The following is an 18,183-nucleotide window of genomic DNA, read 5'->3' as shown; positions in this document are numbered from 1 at the left end:
GCAATTGAGCTCCAGCTGGGTCAGAGATAGCCTTAGCTTGTAGCCTTTGTATACATGTTACAACAATCCTAAACTTTTGGCATTAAGCTCCAAAAGGGTATAAAGACAGCATAAAAGTAATCCATATGACTCCAGTGGTTAAATCCATATCTTCAGAAGTGATATGATAGGTGTGGGTGAGAAATATATAAATATTTAAGTCTTTTTTTTTACTATAAATCTCCACTTTCAATTCCACATTCTTCTTTTATTTTTGGTGATTCGCATTCTTCATGCATATTGCCAGCTACTGGGCAGGGAGGAGAATTTATAGTAAAAAAGGACTTAAATATTGATCTGTCTCTCTGACAAGGCATGGCAAGTTTATTTATATAGCACATTTCATACACAATGGCAATTCAAAATCATAAAATAATCCAGTGCAATCGGTAAGTGCAGCACAGCATTCAGTCAGTAAATGCACAGCTAAATAGATGTGTCTGGACTTGTATGTGGCTACTGTTGGAGCACATCTGACCTCTTATGGAAGCTGGTTCCACCTGCGGGTGGCTTAATAGTTTAATGCTGTCTCACCTTGTTTTGAGTGAACCCTGGGAATTTCTAACTGACTTGATCCTAATGATCTGAGAAGTCTGTTAGGTTTATATTCAACAATATCTGCAATGTAATAAGATCCTTGGACATTGAGTGATTTATAAACAAGTAATGGTACTTTAAATTCAAGATTTGTAACTGGAAGCCAGTGTAAAGACCTGAGGACTGGAGTAATATGCTTAGATTTTTTGGTTTGGGTGAGAATCCTGGCAGCTTCACTCTGAATGAGCTACAGGTGTCTGATGGTCTTTTTGGGAAGACTGGTGAGGAATCCATTGCAGTAGTCCACCCTAATGGTGATAAATGCATGAACAAGTTTCTCTAAGTCTTGACTGGATACAAAACATCTAATTCTTGCTATATTTTTTAGATAATAGTAGGCTGATTTAGTTATTGCTTTGATGTGACTACTGAAAATAAGGTCTGACTCCAAAATGACACCAAGATTCCAGACTTGATTTTTTGTCTTTAGACTCTTGGGGTCAAGGTATGTGTTCACCTTGGAAATTTCACCTTTGTTGCCAAATACAATGACCTCTGTCTTGTCGTTGTTTAACTGAAGGAAGTTTCGGCACATCCAACTGTTAATTTCATCAATGCACTGGCTCAGAGAGTCTATGGGACTGTAGTCATTTGGTGAAAGGGCTAGGTTGATCTGGGTGTCGTCTGCATAGCTATAGTACGCAGTTTGGTTCTTTTTCATAATTTGGCTTTATTGGAGCATATACAGGAATACAATAAGACTAAAAATGTGCATCAAGGAAGTAAATGGGGTACATTTTGATTTCATGTTCACTTTAAGACCTGAATACTGCTAAGACATAAATACAATATGATATGACACTGACTATTCAACGGCCTATTAAATCGAAAAACAAATGAACACAACGTACACGGAACAAAACAACTCCGTTGCGTTCATTCGTTTTCCGATTTAATATTGAAAGTAGAAAAATGTGAAAATGGCACATTTATTCGTTTATTAGGCTAATTGCCTAAAGGCTTGACATTTTCTGGAATTTTCCAAGCTGCTTAAAGGCACAGGTAACTTAGTTTTTGACGTCAGTTTGATTTGCATATTTGACCTGTTTTTTGACGTCAATGTTGATGTCTTTTCAACATCAATTGCTCACTGGGTTGATCTGTCATAGTTTAGATTGGCAGTTTACAGAGTGCATGAATAAATGTTCTCAGACAAGTTAGATACATGAATAAAAATAAGGGAGTGTGTGTGTATGTGTACTACAGTATATGCATGTATTGGCAATGGGAACATTTATTTGGATAGTGTAGCAAAACCAAAGACTTCTTTCGCATTGAAAAATTATTGCATAATAAATCAGTGTGATAGCTCTGTATGGCTGACAAGCATAACTACTAACTGTTTTAATTCAATTAAGAGGAGCTCAGGGTAACTCACATCCAGTTTATATATCTGTTTAGTTTATGCTGCCTTGAATAACTTGGCCTCAAAACTATTAGCAGAAGTGGCTGAGTACAGGGCCAAGGGAAATACTAGTGAAAAGCTCGTGTGAGTTCTGAAAACTCACTTTGATGCTGAATATAGGTGTGACATAATCCAATGCAAGTCACAATCAAGAAATTCTAACTCATCTCCACTTGACAAGACGGTTTAAATAGAAAACTATCCCTTTAAGTGGTGAGTTTCCGCTCACAAGCTGTCTTCTGTGTGAAGTTTTGTTTAGGAAACACCATCATCCAAAACATGTGCCACGCACACACAGCTGCTCCTTTTTTTTTCATGGCAACAATACAATTACTCTGGAGGGTTCCAGTCTCCCTCGGTGCTTTGCGTCAGTTTTGCGACAGAGGGCGCTATCAGCTTGGTTTAATGTTGAATGGGAAACTTGTCATGGCAGGGATTGTTTTGAGTTCTGGTTGTGGTAGTTAGAGGCTTGTAGCTCAAAATGTTTGAGGTTGAAAAATGAATAACCTACAATTTAGCTTATTCATGTGCAATCTAGCTGTCCCACACAGGATGAGTTAGGAAGAGAATTGGAAAAGTATTTCTGTAATATGAATCAGAGTAATGTAATAGCAGAAGGACAGATAAATAAGCTAGGTTCCAATTTGAGGTTCGATTGGCAAAGGTTATCTTCACTATATTTAGTTAGAGGCTAGTCATGGCATTTCTCTTACTATAAACAGCATGTGAGAATAACATTAGGACTAGCTGATGAACTGTAACTTTTGTGTTAGACCAGGTGACATTATTTACCACATAGCAAACATTTTTGATAAGGTTTGTAGAGTTAGCCGATTTCTGTAAGCATTTGAAGGCGCTGATATTTTATTTTGTTGATTCAGCTCGATCATTTTTTGGCATATCCTTTTACTTATGCACGAATACCTTAAATAGTTCAGTTTAATTCAGGATTATGATGTAGCCAATGCGCAACTGAGGGCACAAGATTGTCAGAGAATGCATCCGTTCATTCATGGCCTATGTAGTTACACTCAAGCGATATTTTAAGGAGGATACAACAGCGTTTCCCGTAACCTGACAGCAATGTTAGTCATAAAGGGGCGGGGTAACTTCGAGTGAGGGGCGGAGCCTAGCGGCGCAGGGAATTCCCTGCTCTTCTTCACAGCACCAATACAGACAAACATTCGTTACTACAGCAGATGACTGACACTGACAACATGGGATTCGTTATAACATAGTACAGTCAACAGTTACAAGTGACAGTCGTTCAGTAATGGTCTACGTTATGGGGCTACAGTCGGACGCTCTGGGTGTCAAACCCACGTCCCTGGATGAACTGTTTGACGCGAGCACATGGAGAATTAAAAACATTTGGGATGGGGTGAAGATGGAAATCGCGGCCGGAGATGGATGTCCGGTGGTCTTAAATAGTTTTACACATTTGGACCCTGATCTGCCTATGCTGGAGGTAATAATCTTTAAAAAGGGACACGTTAATTTGTATCATATTGTGTTATCCACATTATACTTAGATTAAAAAAAACATACATACATATATATATATATATATATATATATATATATATATATATATATATATATATATATATATATATACATACACACACACACACACACACACACACTCTCTCTCTATTTACCAGCATATATTGTCAGCATATAGTGCCATTGTATTTATGTTGCTGAGCTGGCATGCCTCTGTGTTTTTGTTAAATTTTAAACCACTCAATTCAGTATGGAGCATTGTGTCTCTCTGTAATAGAAAATAAAAATATATTTTTGAGTGGCATATGTTCTTCACTCATTATTTTAGTCATCAGTAGTCATTTAAGAACTCCTATATGTCCTCTGTTAACTAAACCAAAATCAAGTCTCCTCCATCATCTTGGCCAGAGCACTGGCACCCCTGTTTTTTCACTTTCCCTCTTTCTCAATCTCCAACTTTCCCCTCTCGAAATGGAAACAAAACGACTGAGTGAGAATCATGTCCCCTGGTATTAAATGAAAACCTTCCCTGAGCATGGTTTAGCCAAAAACATGGAAAGAAATGTAACAAGACCTGCATTATTGGATTTTGCTGACAATTCGTTGAATATACTCAGATGTTCTTTAAGAGGTTAACAGGAGCTGCTGTGTTCAGATAAACCACAATGGTGCAGATATTTGAACTGAGAATGAATAATTGCATTTGAAAACCTCTTACATAATACATGAAAATGCTTTTACTTGTCACATGTTTCCTTGAAAGATTGTATCATTGATTTCCAATTTGTGACTTCTCAAACTGTCCATCGCAAAATGTTTTTCTTGGTTGTTTTTGAAGGAAAGTCAATTATTTTATCACTGTGGCAGTTAAACATTTAACAGCCACTGAGTTATGTTAAACCTGTGAGATTTGTCCATGGTTTGTGCACAACATGTTCCCATTTTATCTTGGCTTGCATTTCAATGCCAATAGCACATTGTTTTGACTTAAAAAGCCATTCACACCGAAACTTGTTTACGGCTTTGCAGCTATCAGCCTAGTCACACACAAAAAGAAGGTTCCAGTCACCTGCTGCTAACCTTTTCTGGGCTAAATCTAATCTGCTCTCATTACACAATTAGTGCTGGTTAAATCCTCCTTCCAACCAGTACAGCGCTAGCACAGTTAGAGCTTTGGCTTTAGAACTTGCTCTTCTCTTGCAGTGGGGGGTTCATTGTTTGTGTATTTTCCATTGCTTGTGGACTGGTTCTGTTTGTTTTTCTTCCTCTCTTCTTTAAAGCTAAAGTTAATCATTTCTGCACCACTAGCATCACCAAACGGTATTGCAAAAATAATGATTGTTTACAAACAAGTTTCCCAAACACTCCCCATGGTCTGCCATTGGTCGAAGAAACAGATAATACCGCCCAAACGTACACGTTGGTTGAACCAATGTTGCTGTGTCAGGCTGGTCGGGATGCTAAAAAAAAAGCAATGTTTTTATAGCACAACAGAGGCACATTTTTTACATTTGTCAGGGGAATCAACCTACATATTGCTTACTTATAGTTGTCTCTGCATAGTGGGACAAGAAAAAATCATTCAGAGTGACTATTTTCACTAGGTTTTATGCGAACAACCCGGGTTCGATTCCTACATTTACCCATCCTGTTTACTGTCTCCACTCTTTATATTTCCTTCAATACCTCTTATAAAAATAAATATAACGGTTGATTGCCTCGCAGGTAATTTGTCACGGTGAAGGTCGGGGAGTTCAGAGAATGGTTTGATCCGGGAAAAATGAACCTTGGTTTTACTATAGTAATATTGTATTAACCATGGTTTTAGCCGGAAAATATAGTTGTAATAAAAATTAACCATGGTGTTACTACTGTAATATGGTGTTAATATACCATGTTTAATTTTGTGCTTACTATGATTTTACTACAAAATACCATGGTTATACTATGGTTACTGTAGTAAAACCATGGTTAATTTTTGTAAAGGAAGGTTTGGGTTAGGTTTAGGGGTAGTGGTTGGTGTAGGGTGTCTGTGGGGCTCTAAATAAACACAATAAACACACTGCAGTGATACTATAATTAGTATTTAATTAGGGGTGCAAATAGTATCTTCCACTATTTGCACTGGGGTGCATATAACATCTAACACTATTTGCACTTAGTGTAAAAAATCTGCTTTTTGTTGCTATTTACACTTAAATAACATATATCTCTATTTGCACTTTGTGCTCTTAGTGCAAGTAGTCTCTGCCAAAAGTACTTAAACACTTAAAAAAAAAATGGCATAAAAAATGGCACTTCATAAAATAAATAAATAAATAAATACTCACATGTACTGTAAATAGTTGGCTTGTCTAATTATAAACTCAAAGTATTGCTATTAAGCTCTACTGGCTACTACTCATGAATGAGAGATCCTGTAGATTTCCAATGGTTAAGTACCTTTGCTGTAAATCAGTTCTGATGGATAAGAGATTGCATTTTCTCACTTTACACTTAAAAACCTTTTATCCTGTACATGTAGGTCTATGTACATGGATACCATATATTTACTGATGTTTTATTCTCCAAATATCCTCAAAATCCTTCTTGATAAGTTCTAAGGAACAAAGAAGGACCATTGAAGAAGCTTTATTAAAGAGTGGTATCTCAGTCTTCCACTTTCTTCCATTGCATGGCTTGTAAAAGGGGCACCTCAGGCACTTTATCTGTGCTTTTAAAGTGCTTCAAGCCTGCAGATGGCTGGCAAGGGCTCAGAGTTGGTCATTTCAGCCAAATCAGCCAGATGTAAAAGTACACTTTTATAATGGCTCATTAAGAGCACAGTACAGATATCAGCAAATCCCCCAAGTAACAGCTGCTCTGTCTGTCCCATAAAGCATACTGAATATCCTGAGAAAGAGCACTTTTATGCCAGTGTTACACACTGCAAGACCAGTTAGTTTTCCATCTGTTTGCATGTGCTCCAGATTTTATGGGACTATTAATCTAACAAATACTGCTGGCCTCTAAATCCTTTAAATTAGAAGAAATACACATACAAAAAGCTGCATTAATTTGTGGTTGATGAGTTAGATTTTGATTGTTTAACAGCAAACAACAGATCAAAGTATTAAGGACTTGCGCTGTTGTCACGGGGGTACCAATATAATAATCTTTTCATTGTCTTGTGTTTGTTACAAGTGTTTACAAATTCTGAATGCTTCTTAAAGAGGCCTTTGTGCGGCAGATTGAACTCAGAATGTCATTATGAGACAAGCAGTGCTGAGCTTTGTCAAATGTGTGAGACAAGACAGGGCTTATATTGACACATACAGAGAAGCTTTTGTCGTGGAGGATGTCATGAATGGAGAGAGAGTACAAGAGAGGGATGAGAGGGAGGAATAGTGGGATAGGGATGAAGAGAAAACATGGATGTGAGAGGAAGGAAAGGGGTTAGGGTCAGGATGAAGAGGCAGATGAAGAGGATGGGGATACATAGGCGAGTAGGTGATGAAATTAAGATGTTATATAAAGTATAATATCCAAATTCTGATTATGTCACTGTTGAATCAGCCTTGTTGGGGTAACTTTAGGAATGTGACAGCAAACAGCATCACGGTTAGTATAGAATATGCCAGATTTCTACTTTAGAGTTCTAGAATGTTTAAAGAAAATTCTGTGCAAAATTAATGTATTTGGTTTCCATGTAGAATGTAGACAAATAAAAATGGCAGCAATGTAACTGATGTTTGGAGTGGAAAAAAAATGGACTCAAAGACCCTGTATTGTACCATAGGCATAAGGGATTTGCAGAAATGATCTGCTCTCACTATACATTCTGTTTATTTACATTTGTGCCCCTCTGGAGCTAGACTTAGTAAAAGCAGTCACAATCAGCAGTTCTTAACTGCACTCAGGCAGAGTCGGGGAAAAATCTTTTTCCAAGGCTTATTTTGGAGGATTCCAAGTTCTGCTAATCTCATTCTGGAGAGCCAGAACAGATTTCAGGATAACCTTGAAAACAATGTTTTTTTCCGGTCATTCACAGCTTTTGCAAAAGTCAGAATAAATATGAACAAAAAAATTATCACATATCACATATAAAAAGCCATTTATATCAAGAAAAACATCAACAGTTTCAAAACAATATAATAATAAGAAAGGTCACTTTATAATGCTTACAGTATGTTCCTTATTTTTTTAGTCGCTTTGGATAAATGCATCTGCTAAATGACTAAATGAAAATGTAATAATGAGATTAACAGCAGCTTGATCTTTTTTTCCCAAACATTCGGTGAGAGTTGCAGCTCCTTTGATTTTCTCAACAAATACATCACGACAAATGCTTACAGTATGTTTGATCACATAGTTGAAAAGGACATCTGGAGCTCTACTTATAAAAAATGATGTAACTGTGGCGGCATTTTTGTAAAATGAAATTACGTTCCTTACCAGTGTTGGTTGTAATCGGATTACAAAGTAATTAGTTACTGTAATCAAATTACTTTTAGTTACTAAAAGTAGTGTAGTGTGTTACATTTTAAATTCTTGTAATCAGATTACAGTTACTGACATTTAATTGAAAGTTCTTTACTTGGGTTACAAATATTTCAAAAAAACATTACAGTATTTTTGTGTATATTACAGTATTTATGTGTATTTTGTTATCAGTTCGCGTGTTGACTTGCGTGCTCTTCAAAATTCAAATGCAACGTTCTATCAGTTGAGCACCCACGCAATTTGATTGTGTTTAAACAAGCTTGTAAATGTAGTTGGTTTTGTAATGCAAACATTAAGATGTGTCACCAAAGTGTCTTGATGTAATAAGATAGCATTGTGTGAGGAGCGGAGTGAACCATTTTTATAATAATCTGTCCGTGTTACTCGTGATTTGTGTAAAAGTGAATAAAAGTAATTGTTGCTGTGTTTTAGAGCCTCTCGTGTTCATTTCACCAGGAAACTGCGCGATACATACAGCGATGCATTTACAAATATTTGAGCAAAAATGAAGCTATTGTAACATGAGTCTATGTGACCAGGTTGCCTAGCATATTAAATGCTGACTGTCGTGTTTTCTGCTTTTACCCTCATAATGTGAATACAATAAGCCTTGTTGGAAACTTGCAGAATAACATGGATAGGGAGAGCGAGAACCTTTTTTACCTTTCCCTGCTTTTTTCCGCTGCGGATATTTGCTGCAGTGAATCTGGCCATCGCTCCGCCCTGAGGTTTAATGCACTGTGACTCAGTGTACTGACAAACCTACAGAGCAATGCCAAAATACATAGATGGTAGCTTAGCTCTGAATATCTCATCTCTCTCTAGGTTAATAACTCTTACAGAACCTTGACTCTAGAAAGCACTAATGAAACGTAACCCTAATCCATAACCCTTATAGCACAAAATAAGCATTATATTGCTCTTGGGTATTACTGACAGAGAAGAGATTTGGTCATAGCTTACAATGGCTTAGGCAGTGATAAGCTTAGGACATTTATAAATATTGTATTACATGCTAAGTAGAGTTATTCTTATTCCCTGAGTAAACATTTGACAAAGCTATGCTTCATAGCCTTGTCAAGGCAATAAAAAGCAAACCCATGCACAGGTATCTCAGAAATGTTATGACACATTATCAAAATATGAATGAATGGCCTTTTGGCGCCAGCCTTGTTAATGATCAACAGGAGGACACCTGGAACAGTGTGCAAGCAGATTTATCACTGTTGGTGTAAATTCCTTTCAGTTTATGTCCATTTTCTTTTTCATTCTCTATTTATTTTGTTTAAATACAGTATGTTACTTAAAGGGATAGTTTACCCTAAAATTACATTTCTGTCATCATTTATTCACCCTCATGTTGCTCCAAACCTGTATGTCTTTCTTTCTTATGTGAAGCACAAAAGGAAATACTAGACAGAATGTCAGAGACTGTCACCATTCACTTTCATATGGGTAAAAGATGCAATAAAAGTGAATGGTGACTGAGGGTAACATTTCTGTTTGTAATCCATGGATGAAAGAAAGTCATATAGGTTTGAAAAGACCTGAGGGTGAATAAACAATGACAGAATTTTTGGGTGAACTATCCCTTTAAGGAGGGCATCTATCAGAAAGATGACGAAGTCTATTTTTAACATATTTAATCTTGTTTTTCCAGATGTGTGAAAGTATACAAGTATGTCAAAACAGGGCTTGTCCTCTCACATGTTTAACCCCTCCCTAATTTTAACAGGAGGAATTCTGCATTGTTTGTGTGTGTTATAAAAGTGGTTTGTGAAGGATGCATCTGTCTAGGAAGGCATTACACAGTATTCCTAATATTTTCGTACCTTTTCAGCACTCTTTGTCTTACGCAGGAAACTCATGGCTTTAGTGGATCAGAGGCAGTCAGGGTGTACGAAGCAGAGTTTGTGGATTGTTCATTGTATTCTGTCAAAGTCTGGGCTTTTTGTGTGATTCAATGATTACACTATTTTAAACAAATCTATTCAGGCAAAAAGCAAGCCCGTGATTCGTGATAAACAATATTAATTCACCATATAAACATTTTGTAAAAATTCCCAAACATCCTTAAATGCATACATTTGCACAAAGCAAAACCAAATACAGTTTTTAGAGAATATATGACAATATATTTTGTATTATGTTTATTTTTCTTACCCCATTGGCAAATTTCTTTTTCTTGTTTTAAGCATAAATCTTACCAATTTGATTGAGGTTTGTGTTTGAACAAGACAAAACACCTTGTTTTTACACCAATTTTACACCATTTTGCTTCTAAAGTATTTATCTTGTCTTAAGGATGTTCAGATATATGTTTCTGGAAAATGAGACAAAATAATGATTTAGAAAATTGTTTTTGCAATGCTCTGGCAGTCTGTAGTTGTGAGGTGGATTTTCCCTCAGATATTCAGGCTGAGTGTAGGTGCTTTCTGTTTCGAAATGTCAGATGTCGAAGACTGTCCCTGTCTTGTGTCAGGACTGTTTCTCCAGGCCTCTGTGGCTGAGCCTGTCACTGCCCACTGTTTTCAACCTGAGTCAAAGGGGGTTCCCAGTGTGCATTTTGTTGTGGTGCAAAGTTTTATTTGTATTTATTTTTTTGCATGGAGGAAATGTCTACTTCTCCATTTTATTTTATTTTTTTACTTTTACCAAGTTCCTCTGTTAACAGAGTGCATATAGTTTGGACAGATTACAGAATATTCAAGTAAACTCAAGTCATTTTTATTTGTATAGCACTTTTCACAACTCACATCGATTCAAAGCAGCTTTACAATTATACTGTCCTCATTGAGTAGTTTAAATTAAAACGTGATTTATAATCATGCTTTAAAAATTATTTGTCTTTAGGCCCACATCTCAATAAACAGATAAATTACTTAGCATTATAACAACATTATTATTAAAAACTATTATAAGTAACATTATTTGTGAGCAGCACCAGAAGAAAATGTTCTCACATGCATAAGGCATCTAACATCTTGTGTGTTTTACAAGCCTGTGCAACATTTCTACTCAAAAGCGAAAGTAACTTTGTTCCTTTTTTGCTCATTTGTGCACTTCCAAAATAGCACAGCAAAACTATTTGAGAGAGTGTTATGTGGCATGTAGTGTGTATGTTTTTGTTACCATGGTTACTTCTGGACAGAGTCCGTGGGTTGGGTTATCTGTTTAGGCAGTCTGTGAAGAAAGCCGTACTAATGAGCATGCATTGACTGGCACACACATACATAGGATACACTCACATGACTGGCTCTCTGCCTGGCAAACCTCACTGTCACTTCCAACAGTTCCCTGAGGGTTTCCTTTACTTTCCATTGTGACGTCAGATGCAGTACTTGAGTTAGTCACTTCCTCAATTTACCATTCTACACTAAATTATCTCACTAAATTATAGTTTAGTTTAAAAATCTTAGACAAGTTTTTTTTATTTTATTTTTGTATCTATAAATTTGTTGGTCAGAGAGAGAGATCAATGCTACAATGACATCAGTAACTGAAAAAGCTTGCTTCTCCGTGATGCTGCATCCAGACATAAAGTGTCACTGCTAAAACATAAAAACATACTTAATCCACATTAGAGATGTGGATTGGGGTGGGTTAGCCATGTGATAGTGGCTAATAAAGAGCCCCTTTCTTGGTCTGGTGTGCTTGGCGTTAAGGCTGTGTGTGGATTAGTAAAGAAGTGAGCAGTAATCCCTGGCTTACCCTTAAAGCCCCTGCTGTACTAGAACTGCATTGGCCATGCAAATAACCAAACTTACAGAAGAAATAGCATTATATGAATAATAATTAGCAATCTTGGGCTGGATTCATTATAGTTTTAAAAATACATTTCTTTATTACTTTGTATTACCAAAAAGACTTCTTAAGGGGCTGTTCACACCGAAAGCATTTTTGCATCTGTCAGCGCTGTTTTTAAAATTGTTTTTCTATGTAGGTTCAGTTGTTTTTCTACCTGCACGAGATGGGTCTTTGACCGTTGCGGCGTTTCACGCTGTTTTTACGAGAAGGTTATAGCTGCAGGCGGAGCTCCTAAAAGGGGTGGGAGCTCTAAACCGGCAGACAAGAAATTGGGAACCCCTAACCTAACCCTTTCCCTAACCTTAGCCATGAGTGGAAGTGACACCCCCTTTTGGAGTAACCCCACCCTCTTTTGGAGATTCTGCCCCCATTTGGCCTGCAACCTACGAATTTGTTTTAAGCATCTCATGCAGGTGTGTTGCGTTCAGGGCTGCAGTTTGGAATTCTTGGGCCCGGTACAAAATGTTTTCAGCAGGCCCCCATCCAGTCCGTTGGTGGGGTACAGACAGTTATCCTATGAACGTGCGCTACATGGAGGGTTTTTGCAGTTGAGTGCTGTCTCCATGTTTATATCCGTATCTCCCTCTGAACACGTTTAGATGCGCTCTACAATATGGAATAGCCTTTCTGTGGACCCACCCCCCAGTCCAGGCCCCCCTCAAGCCCGGGACAAAAGGTCCAGTCGTCCCCCCTAATTGGCAGCCCTGGTTGCGTTGTTTAGTAAGCATTTTTTAGCACAAGAACGTATTCTGTCTGAGCGGCCCCTTAAGAATTTTCTTATGAATGTTCTTCATGAATCGCACATAGGAACATTTTTACGAACTACCCATCTTCTTTTTTACCCTAGGCACTTTCTTAATTTTTGTTTTAAGAAAATGTCCGTTAATCTGGCCACTGAATCATATTTGTTGTCATTAGGTTAATATAGGAAGTGCGATGTAAGACTGAAAGGTAGAATATACTTCATTTCACAAAATAACTGGTTACTGGATGTATATGTTCAATGTATAATCAAAAAAAATTCTAAGGAGAATGTAAGGACCTGCATACTCATTGTTTCTTTCTGTCTGTAGAGCTCAGTTCAGGAGATTGGAGAGGAGGTAGAGGAGGGAGCCATCTTCACCATAACACTCCGAAAGGTGCAGCTCCACCAGACGGCTAGTAAAGGTCAGAGATGGCTGGGCGTGGAGACCGATTCCGCCCTCAGTTTGTATGAGACATGCAAGGGTCGGACCATTAAGGCTGGCACACTGGAGAAACTGGTGGAATACATGGTGTCAGCATTCAAAGGGAAGGACTATACATATGTGACTATTTTCCTCTGCACCTACCGAGCTTTTGCCACCACCAAACAAGTTCTGGACCTACTGCTCAACAGGTACACAGGCCATCAACCCCATGTGATTTTGGGCATATTAAATCTTGTTTTGAAATGTTATCTAAAATGTATTCTTATCTATGTAAGGTATGCCAAAGTGCATGATCAGCCAGTCTCTGAAGGACCAAAACTTTCCTCAGAGGACTATATAGAGCTGAAAAAGTAAGTCTTGATTTATGTTGTTCAACTGAACCCTTGGAGCCCAATTAATTTAGCCAAAATTTGACTGCTCTTATCCATTTTTTTACTATGTGCACTGCAGCACTGTCTCATCTATTCTGGGTGCATGGTTGGATCAGTATGCGGAGGATTTCTGGAGTCCTCCAGACCACGAATGCCTTCAGAGCCTCATATCCTACCTGCGGCTCAACTTCTCTGGATCAGACCTGGAGAGACGAGCCCATAACCTGCTGGAGCATTTCCAGCACAGGCATCATTCAGAGGCTGAGCTTGAAGGTGCAATTTCACTGATTATCTTCTGAAGTAAACTACTGAATTTCATATTAACTAACTAACTAACTAACATAGCTCTCTATGGCAACCTGCCTCATTCTTTGCAGGTGATCTGTGGACCTGCCCCTTTGCTACACCAGAGGAGAGCAGCTTTGATGATGAATTCTCCCCCTCACACTTTATGTCCTTCAGTCCTGCTCTGGTCGCTGAGCAGCTAACAGTCATGGATGCGGTAAGACATGATCACATTTCATTCTATCCAAATGGCAGGAGTCTTAACTTCTTGAGTTCCGAGCGTGACTGCTGTGTGCATTTTCCATTTCCCTTTTTGATTTGTAACTACTAGCACCTGATAAACATGCAAAAAACCAAACAAACTCTAGAGCAAATAGTTTTCTTAAAAACTGATATCAACATATGTGGACAGCAGGACTAAGTTGTGAAAATCTCAATAATACCAAGCTATAAAAAGTCAGATTTTTTAAATCAAATTGTTTATTATGTTTCCAGGAATGTTGCTGATTCATGTTTTTGAGACATTACAGACATTACATCAGAAATTAGCATAATTATTTCTGATTCAAAGTAATGGCCAAGATCATCCAATTACTACCAACCATGTTAAAATAAAACTATACATAATAAATTCTGAATCTAAGTACTGATTACCATTGTCCCATGTCTGCCAAACATGTTGAGGGGTCCAAATATCATCTGCATCCTGAAACTGACCTGGTCGGATTTTAGAATTCACTTAGCTGCATAGGATGCTCCCTTGCTCCCTATTTAGTGAATGACCAAGAACAGTTCGAAATTAACCTTATTTCATAACTCCATATAAAGCCTTTGAAAGCAAAATTTTTCAACTTTTGGATAAACCCATTGATTCTCAATGTGACACATTAAATATAGGATGTCTAAGGAAAAAATGCGCTGAAGTACACATTAGTGTACATTGTGTTTATCAGTGTGGCATTTCACGATAAATCACTCAAATTTGAAAAATGGCATATCGGATGAAACAAGAGACTCTTATGACTCAAACAGGTTTCAATGTAGAAACTTAATTAGGTTTCTTACCAGATGTGTTTTTGTTGCCGTTTTTCCCAAAGACAAACTCCACTGTGATTGCCACCATGTTGCCATGTACACAGGGTCGCATGAGCTTAAAGCTCTGTGCCACTAGCGCCACCAAACAGAATTGCTTAAATAAATGTACCCCGTCTGCCGCTGATTAAACAAATACAGAGTCCCACCCCCAACTCATGCCATTGGTCGAGTCAATGTTGTTAACTCATGAGACAGGGCGCTCAAAACAAACAGAGGAAGTGTAATTATAAATGAAACCAAGTTTTCATGCTAAACAACAAAGAATTCTCAACATCAGAAGGTTCAAATCAAATTAAACTGGTACCTGTAATCAGACAATCATGCAATCATTGTTTTTCACAGGAGCTGTTTAAGAGGGTTGTTCCCTACCATTGTTTGGGTGGTATATGGTCTCAGCGGGATAAGAAGGGCAAAGAGCACCTGGCACCCACCATTCGAGCCACCGTTGCCCAGTTCAACAGTGTGACCAACTGTGTGATTGCCACCTGCTTGGACAACAGGTCTCTCAGACCCTTTCAAAGAGCAAAGCGCATTGAACACTGGATAGAAGTGGCAAGGGTGAGGCACCACTCTCACTCTCGTTTTTTAGGGGATCTAGTATTACTTTAAAAGCAGTCCATACTACAAATTATTTATTTTCCCAGCTCTTGAATATCTGTTTGTATATCTTGACATCAGAAATGTCGTGTCCTGAAGAGCTTCTCCTCTCTGAAAGCCATCCTGTCCGCCCTGCAGAGTAACGCCCTACATAGGTTGAGGAGGACCTGGGATGGAGTGTCCAGGTAAGAGTCTGACTGGGATTTCTGTCTGGAATCAGCTTGAGGTAGAGATAATAGCTAAGCATTCTTTGTGCTAGCTTGTTAACACAGTTACCAATTGCAAACCATGTGAAAGACATGCATATTTTATAATGGGGCATTTAGAGAGGTCTGAGATTTGTCTCAAGAATTACATGCAATTAAATGCGAGTTAAATACAATGTTTGGATTTCATGTTGATGTAACAAGATTATTTCACTCTGCTTACAGGGAAAGCTATCGCACTTTCCAAGAGCTGTCTGAAATCTTCTCAGATGACAATAATTACTCCCTCAGCAGAGAACTTCTCATTAAGGTGAGTAAAACACACATGCGTGTGTGTGTGTGTGTGTGTGTGTGTGTCCTCTGTCCTCACTAGTTAAGTAAGCCCATAAATTGGCCAAATTATGTTTTGCTTTCAATCCATTGATAAAATCTTTATGATATTAATGGCATGTGTGAGGGTTAGGTTTAGGGTAGGGTGTAGAAAATATAATTACCTCTGTATAAAAACCATATTTGTGATGTCTTCAACAATATAGTGAAACAAATGTGTGTGTGCATGTGTTAGCCATGCTAAGCTCACTGCATTAAGCTGCATCAGTCAGTCTTTTTCATCCACCCTGCATTTTTCAATTTTTCAAAACTGCACAGTAAGCCACCAACATTTGCTGTCAGTATCTGTTGCTGGGGGAAGACAGGATGTGGTTATATCGCACGGTCATCCACAGGAAAGCTTAGTATTTTACCATCTCTTTGAGTGTCTGTAAAACCATGTTTCTATAGCAGCTGCAGGGTAAACAAAAACCCTTATTCAAATGCACAATATCTGCAGCCTGCTGGCCCAATACCCATCTCTCAATGGCCTGCTGAGTTTTGTTGAGTGCAGCGTCAAATACTTTTGTTGAGCTTTTGGCTGGTTGGCATGCTTCTACTAGTTTTGATAGGCATCTTAAAAAGAATCCATTAGTGTTGCATTACAGTCATTTTACCAAGTGTAAAGGGTTGTTTTAGGCACAACGTGAAGTTGAGTATAATATGGTGTCATCAGCAATATGATCAACTAGAAAGGCAAAGTTTGTCAAGAAAAACAATTAGTTTTGTCTGATGGTTAGGCAGACATTACAGTAAGACAAACAGCTAGCTAGCTAACTAGATAGATAACTAGATAGATAACTAGATAACTACAGACTGTAACCAAAGTCTTTCTAGCAAGTCAGTCCACTGTTGGCCATCTTTGGAACACTCTCGGAAGGCTTCTACTTGAATGGAGAAAGACCAAAATCTCAATATGGTTGGTCAAGATTACGATTACAGAACATATTTCAAATCAGCAATAAAATCTGACAACACTGGTATCATAAATTGTGATTCTTTACCTCATATTACGCTAAAAAACACAATTTTCCCGGCTTGTATAGCTAATGCGCATGCGTGTACTAAAGTTGATTGACAGGTAATGTCTGTATCTAAAAGGTGATTGGCTCTTTAAACTGTAAGGCGGGACTTCCTTTCTACATCCGTTGACCATTGGGAGCTCCTTGGTTGAGCGTTCAAATTTCTCCCATTCATTTTAATAGAAGTGGCCCATCTCTGCTAAATAATCTCTGCTGTAACACAAATGGTCAGAAAAACCATCAGATAGATAGAGAGATGGGGGGAGGGGCAACTTCATGCAGATCAAAGGCCTTTTGTGGGTTTGTTTACATGTGAATTTTTAACAGTTGGAGTTTGAATTAACGAGCATTCCGATGGCCCATTTGAACACTCTGTGCTTTTCACACTGCGCTTAAACCCGGGTTAACATCTTTTAAAACCCTACTTTTAACCCCAGGTAAAGCAACGTTTCACACTTGTAATTTTGAAAGGGGGTTATCACCGCTTTTTACCCTGGATTATAAACCCGCATTGCGGTGCCAAAGGTATACAGTGTGAAACTATGCAGTGTTAAAATGTTTCAGAAAGTTGTTAAGCAATGCCTCAGTGCTTACCTCATTTAATATTCATGCACTTTGTACAGTCGCGGAAACTTTCCTCAACTTTCATGCTCTGTTTAAGTTCTCCATCTGAGGGAAACCGGTTAGTGTTGAACAGCAATGACTGGCGTGATGAAGAGACCATATTCCGTGTTTTTCGTGGGATATTTCAGAAGATATAAGAAAAACAGAGCTGATTTGCTTGGCGACATTTCAACAGAAGAGACTGGTTGCATGTCCTTTGCGATCATTGTTATTGACACTGCAAATATGCAAATAAGAACGTTACCCTGGGGTTTATGAATGTGCAGTGTAAACATCGGAACATGAATACCCAGGATAAATTATTAACCCAGGGTAAAGTATAAACAGTGTGAAACATGAAACAGGATAATCCAGGATTCTGATTTCCCTGGGTTTAGAATGACCTGGGGTTAACGCTTTCAAGACCATTTGCCTAAATGTTGGAATTTTACATTTGCCAAGCAATGCAGCAACTTAATGCAATAATCACAAGTGTGCGTTTATCAGAATTTTACAACGGCTTAGAACGTGGTTCATCCAATCAGTTGGAAGTCGGAACTATCGGTTTTATAAATCAACGTTTAAATTTATTTTATGATAGCTTGAATG

The 18,183-nt window shown here is 38.0% G+C and overlaps 1 protein-coding gene across 3 annotated transcripts in view; it reads left to right on the top strand.

Moving 5' to 3' along the window:
- Window positions 1-18,183, top strand: part of LOC127415079 (ral guanine nucleotide dissociation stimulator-like) — a 30,638-nt gene that overhangs the window by 5,651 nt on the left and 6,804 nt on the right. For 2 of the 3 annotated variants that reach the window (XM_051653623.1, XM_051653622.1), the window contains exons 2-8: window positions 12,910-13,214; window positions 13,302-13,376; window positions 13,477-13,670; window positions 13,775-13,899; window positions 15,120-15,335; window positions 15,456-15,559; window positions 15,806-15,890. In XM_051653623.1, the coding sequence (XP_051509583.1) occupies window positions 12,910-13,214; window positions 13,302-13,376; window positions 13,477-13,670; window positions 13,775-13,899; window positions 15,120-15,335; window positions 15,456-15,559; window positions 15,806-15,890 (1,104 nt within the window). Of the gene's footprint in view, window positions 1-3,207; window positions 3,510-12,909; window positions 13,215-13,301; window positions 13,377-13,476; window positions 13,671-13,774; window positions 13,900-15,119; window positions 15,336-15,455; window positions 15,560-15,805; window positions 15,891-18,183 lie in introns of those variants that run through there. The other variant, XM_051653621.1, reaches the window with a different exon arrangement.

This window comes from Myxocyprinus asiaticus, chromosome 24 (genome assembly GCF_019703515.2).
Source record: "Myxocyprinus asiaticus isolate MX2 ecotype Aquarium Trade chromosome 24, UBuf_Myxa_2, whole genome shotgun sequence".
Taxonomy (NCBI): domain Eukaryota; kingdom Metazoa; phylum Chordata; class Actinopteri; order Cypriniformes; family Catostomidae; genus Myxocyprinus; species Myxocyprinus asiaticus.
This window is presented reverse-complemented; position numbering and strand designations above follow the sequence as displayed.